This window comes from Lynx rufus, unplaced genomic scaffold (genome assembly GCF_022079265.1).
Source record: "Lynx rufus isolate CCGP_SWC_20201006 ecotype Redwood Valley unplaced genomic scaffold, mLynRuf1.p SCAF_3, whole genome shotgun sequence".
Taxonomy (NCBI): Eukaryota; Metazoa; Chordata; class Mammalia; order Carnivora; family Felidae; genus Lynx; species Lynx rufus.
The window spans coordinates 174,361,876-174,374,106 of record NW_025814845.1 but is presented as its reverse complement, the minus strand read 5'-3'; the positions used below and the strand labels follow the sequence as shown (position 1 = coordinate 174,374,106).

General features: G+C 39.0%; 2 protein-coding genes across 5 annotated transcripts in view; one reads left to right on the top strand and one right to left on the bottom strand.

Moving 5' to 3' along the window:
* The window catches only part of GTF2E2 (general transcription factor IIE subunit 2), a 79,683-nt gene that overhangs the window by 56,312 nt on the left and 11,140 nt on the right, over window positions 1-12,231 (bottom strand). The window lies entirely within an intron of this gene.
* On the top strand, window positions 4,967-5,263 carry SMIM18 (small integral membrane protein 18). The gene has a single exon (XM_047091208.1). It carries the CDS (start codon window positions 4,967-4,969, stop codon window positions 5,261-5,263), a length of 297 nt encoding a protein of 98 aa, XP_046947164.1.

Genomic DNA, 12,231 nt, shown 5'->3' with positions numbered 1-12,231 from the left:
CAAAAACAAAATAGAATATAAAGTTCCTTAAACCAACTTTCAAATAATTCTTATTTTTTTTTTACATTTATTTATTTTTTGAGAGACATAGAGAGATAGAGCACAAGTTGGGGAGGGGCAGAGAGAGAAGGAGACACAGAATCTGAAGCAGGTTCCAGGCTCTGAGCTGTCAGCACAGAGCCTGACGCGGGGCTTGAATTCACAAACCGTGAGATCATGACCTGAGCCGAAGTTGGATGCTTAACCGACTGAACCACCCAGGCACCCCAGAATTCTAACTTTTTTTTTTTTTAAGTTTATTTGAGAGCGAGCGAGCACAAGCAGGGTAGGGGCAGAGAGAGGAGAAAGAGAGGAGAGAGAGAATCCCAAGCAGACTCCCCGCTGTCAGCAAAGAGCCCAACATGGGGCTCGAACTCATGATCTACAAGATCAAGACCTGAGCTGATGGCAGCCGCTTAACCGATTGAGCCACCCAAGCACCCCTCCAATAATTCTAAAATTTCGGGGCGCCTGGGTGGCGCAGTCGGTTGAGCGTCCGACTTCAGCCAGGTCACGATCTCGCGGTCCGGGAGTTCGAGCCCCGCGTCGGGCTCTGGGCTGATGGCTCAGAGCCTGGAGCCTGTTTCCAATTCTGTGTCTCCCTCTCTCTCTGCCCCTCCCCCGTTCATGCTCTGTCTCTCTCTGTCCCAAAAATAAATAAACGTTGAAAAAAAAATTAAAAAAAAAAATAATTCTAAAATTTCTATTTCATTTTGAAATAGAAACATACACTAGTCTTTACAACTTCTCCTCAGTTTTAAAGTCAATACAAATGAGAAACCCCTATTCATAAAAAGTTAAAATACAAAGTAATAATTTCAGTACAACTTCAACCAGGTAGGAGTTATAGATTTATATTGCCAATTTCTAGAAGGAACAAATTAAAAGTTTGATATGTTAGCAAGACAGGATTATTAGCGAAGTTTTTAATTTTTTTAAAAATTAGTATAATGTAAAAATTAAAAAAATTACTATAACACTTCTGAAATCAATAGTTAAATAGTATTTAAGTTAATTAATAAGGTACATTAGACAAATTTAAGGGACATAATGTGGGAAAAAATTCCCAGATTTTAAAAAGATATCAATCTGGGGTACCTGGCTGGCTCAGTTGGTAGAGCATGCAGCTCTTGATCTTGGGATTGTTTGAGTCCCACAATGGATTTAGAGATTACTTAAAAATGTAAATCTTAAGAAATAAAAATAAAAAAGGAATCAACCTAAAAGGCCTTGATAAAAAATCTAAGGAATATTCTCATCAATGCAGGAGAGGTCCTAGGTTTACCCAGGTAAAATTATTAGACAGACCCTCCTGTGTTTCTTCCTGCTTTTTATCTATCCATATAATAAATGGCCCTGTTCTCTATTTCCTCAAGGTCCTATTCTTCTTCTCCTTCTCTTATATTTGCTCTACTTTTCAAAAAGGATCCGAAACTCATTCACAGTGAAGTAAATATAACAATGTGTACTATCCCTCCCAAAAGGATCTGCATTTTAGTAGTACTAAAAATTTTAAAGGACTTCCAAAGCTGAACATCTTCTAGGCATTTGTGTGTCTGCACACACATGTCACTACTCTGTTAGGAAGGCTGGGTCAAAAAGGACTATTATTTGTCTCCAGTTGAGTCCGTTTCTATGGGTTACTTTACTTGGGTGCATGGTGATTAGAATCAGAGGCAGCACCAATGCAGAGGATGGAGGACTGGCCTATCAGGACATCCACATTAGACTCCCAGGGGCACCACTTACCATGTATTCTACATGAATGGCACTCACAACACAATATGAATGGTGCCCCCTGGAGGTCTGCAATGTAGCAGCCCCAGTTTCTGTAAGAATGTGCTAAGAAGTGGAGCATCTGAGTAGCTTAGTCAATTAAACATCCAACTCTTGGTTTCGGCTCAGGTCATGTTCTCACGGTTCATGACATTGAGCCTTGAGTCAGGCTCCATGCTGACAGCACAGACAGAATCTTGGGATTCTCTCCCTCCTTCTCTCTCTGCCCTGACCCTGCTCACATTCTCTGTCTCAAAATAAATAAACATAAAAAAAAAAAGACAAAAAAAAAAGGAATATGCTAAGAAGAGAAAAATTTAAGGGATAAAAGAGGGTAACTCTAAAAGGCTGGGTCTCCAAAGTTTGAAAATATTGTAATGTACTGGGAAGTTCATCACATACCTGTGTTCCAGACAATGTATTTTTGTATGTCCCAGAACTAATAAAAGCAACTGATTCAGTTACTGTCCATTAGTCTGCTGTCCCTTGTTTCAAGATGAAGGATCACCACAAACCATGAAACTGAAAGATTCTTAAATCCAAAAAAAAAAAATGACTTCTGGCCTCAGCGTTTTTTTGTTTTGTTTTGTTTTTTGAAAGAGAGAGCACAGAGAGACAACAAGAGCGTATGCATGAGCAAGTGGGATAGAACAGAGGGAGAGGAATGGAGAGAATCTTTAAAAAAACTTTTTCTATGTTTTTATTTTATTTTTGAGAGGGAGAGACAGAGTGCGAGTGGAAGAGGGGCAGAGAAAGAGGGAGACACAGAATCTGAAGCAGGCTCCAGGCTCTGAGCTGTCAGCACAGCCTGATGTAGGACTCGAACTCACAGACCGTGAGATCATGACCTAAGTTGAAGTCAGACGCTTAACTGACTGAGCCACCCAGGTGCCCCAGGAATGCAGAGAATCTTAAACAGGGTCCACACCCAGCACAGAGCCAGAGTCAGGGCTTCATCTAAGGACTGGTGAGATCATGACCTGAGATGAAATCAAGAGTCGGCCACTTAACCAACTGAACCACCAAGGTACCCATCAGATCACCAATTTCACCTTCAAAATACACAAAGGAAGAACCAAGTCCATCCAGAGAGATGCAGTTACTTGCCAAGCAAATATGATTTAAAAGAAAAAACCTTTCGTGTGCCTGGCTGGCTCAGTCAGTAGAGCATGTGACTCATGACCTCGGGTTGTAAGTTCAAGCCCCATGTTGGGCACAGAGTTTACTTAAAAGTGATAAATTATAAAAAGAAAACAAAAACCTTGGAAAGTATTACTTTATTAAAGTTTTAAGATTACATGTATAAAGAAAACAAAAATTTAAGGAATTATACTGTTATGGATTTGGGCTTTAAGTCACTTTTTCATCTTTGTTGGTGTGACAATGCTATGGTGGCTATGTTTACAAACAGAACCCTCACCTTTTAAGAGATATATACTGAAGATGTCTAGGAGAAGTGATGATGTCTGGGATTTGCTTCAAAATAATCTAAGGGCATGGGGCGCCTAGGTGGCATAGTCAGAAGAGCATGCAACTCTTGATCTCAGGGTTGTGAGTTCAAGCCCCACACTGGGTATAGAGATTACTTAAACAAACTTGAAAAATATAATCTATGAGGTAGAAACAAATGGGTAAAGACAAATTGGTAACTGAAGCTGCATTATGAGAATACCGGGGTTCATTATACTCTTACTCTTCAACTATCTTAAAGTTTTGTCTAATTGAAATATACTCTCACACACAAGTATCTTCAGCATTCAGAATACTATCTGGGACACAGTAGGTAAATATCTGTTTATAACAATGAATGAAAGTCTATTTACAACTATGTAGGAAAGAAAAATCACACAAAATAAGTCATTTCTTTAATAAAATAAAGCTTTCAAACTGACAGCAGTCATTGAATTAATAAAGTGGAACTATTTTTTCCCCTTATTTCCAAAATTTTCTCAGTATATAAGCATTTTATAATTTTTTAAAATTAAGTTTCAAGAAGAGGTGCCTGGTGACACAGTCGGCTAAGCATCTGGTTCTTGGTTTCGGTTCAGGTCATGATCTCACAGTTTGTACATCAGAGCCCCTTGCTGGGCTCCATACTGACAGTGCAGAGCCTGCTTGTCGTGCGCTCTCGCTCTCGCTCTCTCTCCCTCCCTCCCCTCTGCCCCTCCCCCATGCACATGCATGCTCACTCTCTCAAAATAAAAATAAAAGTAAAATATTCATATCCATAGATCATTCAGGTATATGAACAGTTAATACTATCATATACTTAACAACAACAACAAAAAAATCCTAAGATTAAGGTCTCTTCATAGGCAACATGAACCTAAAATTTTATCATCCTTATTCTGAAAACCGTCATTATTTAGCTTTCCTTTCTCTAGTATTTTCACTCAGCCACTATATCTTGATTCAGGTCACCTGTCTTCAAAGTTTAAAGGAGAGGAAATAGGAGACAGAAATACACTGAGCCCACAAGGTAAGAAGGATCCTCAAAGTTAATGAGAAAAGCTTTTCTGGGGGCAGTATGAAGAATACCACCTTAAAACACTAAGATTTTTTTTGTATTTAACAGATCATTGACCACTGCTTTAGTTAAATTTTAAAACAATTCAGCTTTTTCCCCCTTCTATTAGCAGTTAGTTTCTGTATATAAACCTTAAGCATATGTATTTGTCTAGCAAATGACACACATGAAAAAAATACATGGTATGGGGGCACCTGGGTGGCTCAGTTAAGTATCCAACTCTTGATTTTGCCTCAGCTCATGATTTCACAGTTCCTGAGTTCGAGCCCCGCATCAGGCTCTGCACTGACAGCACGGAGCCTGCTTCAGATTCTGTGTCTCCCTCTCTCTTTGCCCCTCCCCACCCCTTTAAAAAATAAATAAATAAGCATTTAAAAAATATACATACATATATAGTACAGTTTACAGAGTACACTGCCATAGGATAAAGAAAAAATTCAAAAATACCATTTGGGCATTAATTCTGGCAGAAAATAAAAGAACTCACGTTACCTACATAGATTTACTAACAAGTCTTAGTACTGAGACTTCAATTGACAGATCCACAGAATTTGATTACATGTATTCATTTACTACCTTTTTACAGATTCAAAAGAACCAATACAAGAAGTATAATCCCTAAGAATGGCCTCTCTGAGCTCCAGCCTCTGGAATGAAACCACTACATCTGTTTATCAGTACCTTGGTTTTCAAGTTCAAAAAATTTACCCTTTTCATGATAACTGGAACACTGCCTGCTTTGTCATTCTGCTTTTATTCATATTTACAGTGGTATCTTTAGTGGTGTTGGCTTTTCTTTATGAAGTGCTTGACTGTTGCTGCTGTGTAAAAAACAAGACTGTGAAAGACTTGAAAAGTGAACCAAACCCTCTTAGAAGTATGATGGACAACATCAGAAAACGTGAAATTGAAGTCGTCTAGCACTCTACCTAAGATGAACAAAATCTCTGCAAATAGCCTTCAACTACTGAAGAAAAAAGGAAAATTTTCTGAGGCCAACTGTTATTATAAAACTGACTCTTGAGGGGCACCTGATGGCTCAGTCAGCTAACGGTCTGACTTCAGCTCAGGTCATGATCTCGTGATTCGTGAGTTTGAGCCCTGCGTTGGGCTCTGTGCTGACAGCACAGCTTCGGATTCTGTGTCTCCTCTTCTGTCCCTCCCCCCCGCTCACACTCTTTCTCTCTCTCACAAAAATAAATAAACATTAAAAAAAAAATTTTTTAACTGACTCCGATTCTGAATAATTAAAAGATTTCTAATAGAAGGGAAAAACAAGTTAAATATGCACTTTTTGTTTGTGTATCCCTTTCATTAAATATACACAAAATCTTCACGAATGTGAATAAGTTACCAATGTACTTAAAATGACACTTCAAAAACTGGATAAAAGATTCCTAGATTTCAATATCAAGCAGCAAAATGTAAGCTAGAAAACACGAGAAAGATCAAATAACTTTGACCTACACAAACCATGTAGACCAAAACAATAACTACCCTCTGTGTGTTTTGGTAATAAAAATGCTATTTAAAATGCTTACCTAAATCCAAAGTAAAATGATTCCACTTACACATAAAGTCTCTACTTATTAAAAAGCAGTATTTGCTAGTTTACAGAAGACAACTAATACACTTTTTAAAGACCAGTTTTATGTAAAGATTAGAGAGGAAAAAAGTCTGAAAATAGAAAGGTCACAAGTATACATGCATAAAATTTTCATAAAACTGACTTACTGTTTAATAATAAATACATGGTATAAGAAGGATCAGGCTGTTTTCAAACTAAAACTTTCTAGTACACCCTTAAATTGTATTTCTTGAGCTTTTTCTTTTGTTGCTCATATTTATTATTCTCAAGGTCTAAAGATACCTGATGTAGGAAAAGACTGCCAAAAAAAAAAAGACAAAAGGTAGGAGGACCATGTAACACCTATTAAGAAATACTTCAGGGGGCGCCTGGGTGGCGCAGTCGGTTAAGCGTCCGACTTTAGCCAGGTCACGATCTCGCGGTCCGTGAGTTCGAGCCCCGCGTCGGGCTCTGGGCTGACGGCTCAGAGCCTGGAGCCTGTTTCCGATTCTGTGTCTCCCTCTCTCTCTGCCCCTCCCCCATTCGTGCTCTCTCTCTGTCCCAAAAATAAATAAACGTTGAAAAAAAAAAAAAGAAATACTTCAGTCTCTGGGTGTCTGGGTGCCTCACTCGGTTAAGTGTCCGACTTCAGCTCAGGTCATGATCTCACGGTTCGTGAGTTCGAGCCCCAACGTCGGGCTCTGTGCTGACAGCTCAGAGCCTGGAGCCTGCTTCAGATTCTGTGTCTCCCTCTCTCTCTGCCTCTCCCTCGCTCACACTCTGTCTCTCAAATATTAAAAAAAAAAAAAAAAAAAAAAAGGAAATACTTCAGTTTTATTTCTTGGAATTACAAGGGCTGTAAAGATATTATATTTTATAACCCTAATCCTTTGCTACCACCCATGAGCAAACCTAAGCATGCTCTTAACCACTACAACTGCCCTTAACCAGAAATATCACTCCTAGAAATCTACCCTGAGAAATTAGTTCAAAAGAAACAAGCTCAAGATACAAAGATATTTGTAATAGCATTACTCAACGTAACACCACCACCAACAAAATGGAAATAATAGCCTTTACATATGACACATCAACCTAGATTAAAAAGCTACTGAAAATTAAGGCAAAATAGAAAATATCTGATATATGAAGTGAAAAAATATATATCTTCTCATTTAGAGAGCCCTCTTGGTTTGAAATCCCTTTTATACAAAATTTTTTTTTTCTAACATTAGAAATACACACAAATAATGTAACCAACTTTCAAAGGACTTGTGAAACCTGGTACACTCAATACTTAGGTAAGTAGGAGCTATTCTGAGCACTGTTAAAATCACATTTTCATAAATAGTAAACTCTGGAGTCCTTAACATGGATGGAAAGCATAAAAATCCTTTAATTACTAAATTTCTTGATAACAGACACTTAACTTTTCCCTACCTTATGCTGTAATTTATTTAGCCATTCAACAAACATGTATTTGACAAACATGTATTGAGTGTTTCTCTGTGTGAAAGATTAGGTTACAATGGCAAACAATCATGTAATTGCAATGACACACAATAGCTTTGTCAGAAATAGTGAGTGCTATGGGAATCAAAGGCTAAGCACCAAATTCAAATAGGAAAGTAGAGATAATAGGACTTTTAACCTGCAACCTAAAAGAGGAATAGGATTTACTCAGAAGAGGGAAGGAGCTAAGAAAGAATATTCCACAAAGAGGATACAATATGGGTAAAGGTCAAGAGGCAAGAGAGTAAAGCATGTTAAAAGAGCTACATACAGGCCAATATCACTGAGAGAGAGTACAAGGAAAACAATGATTATGGGTATGAAAGGTAACGGGAGACTAGATCAGGTAAGGCATGGAGATGGCAGGAAAAGATAACCTTCACCTGAAAAGCAATGATGATCAGCCTTAAACAGAGACTGATGTTATCAGACGATTAGAAAAATCACTGACTTCTGTACAGAGAGTGGACAATAAAGAAGTTAAGCCAGGAAACCTTGTAAGCACCTAATCAAGCAATCCACTCATAGTGACCCCAACTAGGGTGGTATGACAGTCTTCACTGTGTGCACTCAGTACTTCCTGCTCTCCTCTGAGCACTTGGAACACCCTATGGCTGGTACAGCCCTGTGACTAGCTCTAGACAATGAGCTGTGAGAGAAAGTGATGTCTCACCTCCAGGCCAGAGGATTTTAACTGCCAAGCAAGATCTTCCAGAGTTCTTTCTCCCTCTGGCACTGAAATCAGTAACACTGGAAATATCAGCTACTCTACCAGCCTGGGTTCTTGAGTGACTGTAAGGAGGTAAGACCCCTGCCAACACATGTTAAACACGTGGTATGAAAGAGAAACAAACCTTTGTTGTTTTTAAGCCACTGAGATTTTGGCTAAAAAAGAAAAGAAAGAAAAAGAAAACAACAAAAACCCAAAAGCCCAAAATTATGTCACTGTGACCAAGTTCCAAACCTTGTGCTTAATACATAATCTAACTGCAGTTTCAAACTCCCTCAGAAATGTAGTCTTAAATCATCAGTCAGGAATTTTTCCATTAACACCAATAAGTATGCCAACATGGACCCTCTCCACCAAAGGAATATGAGGTTATCTGCATAAGACTCCTAGCTTTTCCTCCCTAGAAAGCAGCCTGGCCTAAAACAATCCTTTTCTTTTGCTAATAACTTTCTTGCCTCCACCTTCCTTCTATAAGGACTGTCCATTTGCTACAACTCCTCGGAATGCCTTGCTGAACAGGATGCTACCTGAATCATAAATCATGTAATAAAGCCAAAGATCTTCAAATTTACATTAATTTTTGTTATTTAGCAAGAGCAAAGTCATTCTTAAGCAGATCAAAGAGACTAGGTCTATGAGTGGGTCTGTGCTAATGTTTATTTTTAAGTTTATTTGACAGAGAGCACATGAATGCAATCAGGGGAGGGGCAGAGAAGGAGAGAGGCAGAGAGGCAGAGAGAGGGGGGAGGGGGAGGGGGAGGGGGAGGGAGAGAGGGAGAGGGAGAGAGAGAGAGAGAGAGAGAGAGAGAGAGAGAGAGAGAGAGAGAGAATTCCAAGTAGGTTCAGCGCTCAATCCCATGAACCGTGAAATCATGACCTGCGCCAAAATCAAGAGTGTCGACTGAGGTACCCAGGCGCCCATGCTAATGTTTAATAAAACAGTGTACTGTGAATTAATTCAATGTACATTTCATTGGAATGAGACATAAACTTCTTGTATGTTCCAATAACAGCCCTGCTCGATAAAAAGATTACCTCTGCTTTAACATCAGTTAGTAAAACAGCTTGAAAAACATCTAACAAAATGACATCCATAAAGATTACTTACTACATTTTATAAGTAGGTAAATAATTAGTTGTGAATTAAGCTGGACTGACCTTGTTTAAAAGGTAACAGTCTAAGACTAAACTAAACCCAAAATAAGCAGAAAAAAAAATGGTGAAATAGAAATAAAATAAAAAACAGAAAAACACAAGAGAAAAATCAATTAAATCAAAAGTTGATTTTTTTGAAAAGATCAACAAAATAAAACATAAATTCCTAAAATCAGAAATGAAAGAGGGAAAGGCTGCCTGGGTAGCTCGGTTGGTTGAGCAGCTAACTCTTGATTCCAGCTGGGGTCATGATCCCAGCGTCCTGGGATCAAGCCCTGCTTTGGGCTCCTCGCTCAGTGTGGAGCTGCTGGGGACTGACTCTCACTCTCTCCCTCTCTCCCCCCGCTCCCCACCCCCCCCCCGCCCCCCCATCCTCTCTACCCCACTCTCACACTCTAAGAAAAATTAAAAAAAAAAAACAATGAAAGAGAGGAGGGATATCACTAATGACCTTACAAAAGTCAAAGGCTTGCAAGGAAATACTTTTGAAAAATTTTAGACAATGTAGATAATGAAATGGACAAACTCCTAAAAAGATGCAAGGCACCAAAATTAACTCAAGAAGGTAACAGATAATCTGAATAGATCTGTAAGAAGAATTTCTATGAGAGCTTCTCACAAAGGAAAGCTCAGGCCCAAATGCCTTTGCTAGTGAATTCTATCCAACATTTAAAGGGAAAATTATATCAAACCTTCACAAACTCTTCCAGAAACAGTGGAAAAGAGAACACTTCACCAATCATTTTATGAGGCCACAAATACCCTCACAGGCATCCAAGAAAACTACAGACTATACCCTCATGAATATAAACATAAAACTCCAGTACAAAATATTAGCTATCTGAATTCCACAACAAATAAAAAAGATTATATACATCATGACCAATAGGATTTATATATATACATATATATACATATATAGTCAAGTTAACTAACATACAGTGTATACAGGGTACTCTTGGCTTCGGGAGTAGATTCCCATGATTCACTGCTTACATACAATACCCAGTGCTCATCCCAACAAGTGCCCTCCTCAATGCCCTCCACCCATTTTCCCCTCCCCCGTCCCCCATCAGCCTTCAACTTGTTCTCTGTATTTAAAAGACTCTTATGGTTTGCCTCCTTCTGTTTGTAACTATTTTCCCCCTTCCCTTCCCCCATGGTTTTAAGTTTCTCAAATTCCACATGAGTGAAAACATGATTATCTGTCTTCTCTGACTGACTTACTTCACTTAGCATAATACCCTCCAGTTCTATCCACATTGTTGCAAATGTCAAGATTTTATTCTTTTTCTTTGCCAAGTAGTATTCTGTTGTGTATATACGCCACATCTTCTTTATCCATTCATCAGTTGACAGACATTTGTGCTCTTTCCATAATTTGGCTATTGTTGGCAGCACTGCTATAATATTGGGGTACACGAGTCCCTATGAATCAGCACTCCTGTATCCTCTGGACAATTCCTAGTAGTACTATTGCTGGGTTGTAGGGTAACTCTATTTTTAATTTTTTGAGGAACCCCCACACTGCTTTCCAGAGTGGCTGTACCAGTTTGCATTCCTACCAACAGTAGGATTTTTTCTAAGAATGCCAGGTTGGTTTAACATCTGAAAATCAATTAATGTAATATTAATAAAGAAAAGCATGATCTTCTTAGCAGATGTAGAAAAAGCACTTGATAACATCCAAAACTCATTTAAGATCAAAAACTCTCAACAAACTGGGGCACCTGGGTGGCTCAGTCAGTTGAGCATCCAACTCTTGGTTTCAGCTCAGGTCATGATCTCACGGTTCATGAGATCGAGCCCTGCATCAGGCTCTGGGCTGACAGTGTGCAGTCTGTCTGGGATTCTCTCTCTGCCCCTCCCCCATTCATGCTATCTCTGTCTCTCAAATAAACAAACTTAAAAAATAATAATAATAAAATTGGGGCGCCTGGGTGGCGCAGTCGGTTAAGCGTCCGACTTCAGCCAGGTCACGATCTCGCGGTCCGTGAGTTCGAGCCCCGCGTCAGGCTCTGGGCTGATGGCTTGGAGCCTGGAGCCTGTTTCCGATTCTGTGTCTCCCTCTCTCTCTGCCCCTCCCCCGTTCATGCTCTGTCTCTCTCTGTCCCAAAAATAAATAAACGTTGAAAAAAAAAATTTAAAAAAAAAAAAAAAAAAAAAAAAAAAAAAAAAAAAAAAAAAATAATAATAATAAAATAAAAAAAAAAAACTCTCAACAAGCTAGAAGTAGAGGGAAACTTCAACCTGATAATGGGCATCTACAAAATCCAGGCAGCTAAGATCATACATAATGATGGAAGATTGAATGCATTTCCCCTAAGATCAGGAACAAGGCAAAGCTGTTCACTCTCACTACCTGTATTCAACATCCTATTAGCCAGCTCAGAGGGGGTGAGAGGAAAGGAGGGAGGGGGAGAGAAACGACGGAGGGGTGGAGAGAGAAAAAGAGGAAAGAAGGAAGAAAAGGCATTCACATTGGAAAGGACAAATAAATCTGTCCTTATTTACAGATGACATAATCTTTCAAGTAAAAAAACCTATGGAATTCACACAAAAAAAACTATAAATAATGAACAAGTTCAGCAAGGTTGCAGAAGATCAAAGTGCAAAAATCTACTGTACTTCTATTTACTAGGAATGAACAATCTAAAAAATCAAATTAACAATTTCACTCACAGTAATATCAAAAAGAATAAAATACTTAGGAATAAATTTAACAAAATACATGTAAGACTTATACATTAAAAGCTACAGGGGCGCCTGGGTGGCTCAGTCGGTTAAGTATCTGACTTCGGCTTAGGTCATGATCTCACAGTTCGTGAGTTTGAGGCCCGCATTAGGATCTGTGCTGACAGTCCAGAGGCTGGAGCCTGCTTAGGATTCTGTGTCTCCCCCCCCCTCTCTGCCCCTCCCCCACTT

What these genes read in the sequence shown, in the direction of transcription:
- SMIM18 (XM_047091208.1), top strand. Translation starts at nt 4,967, where the DNA reads ATGGCCTCTCTGAGCTCCAGCCTCTGGAATGAAACCACTACATCTGTT.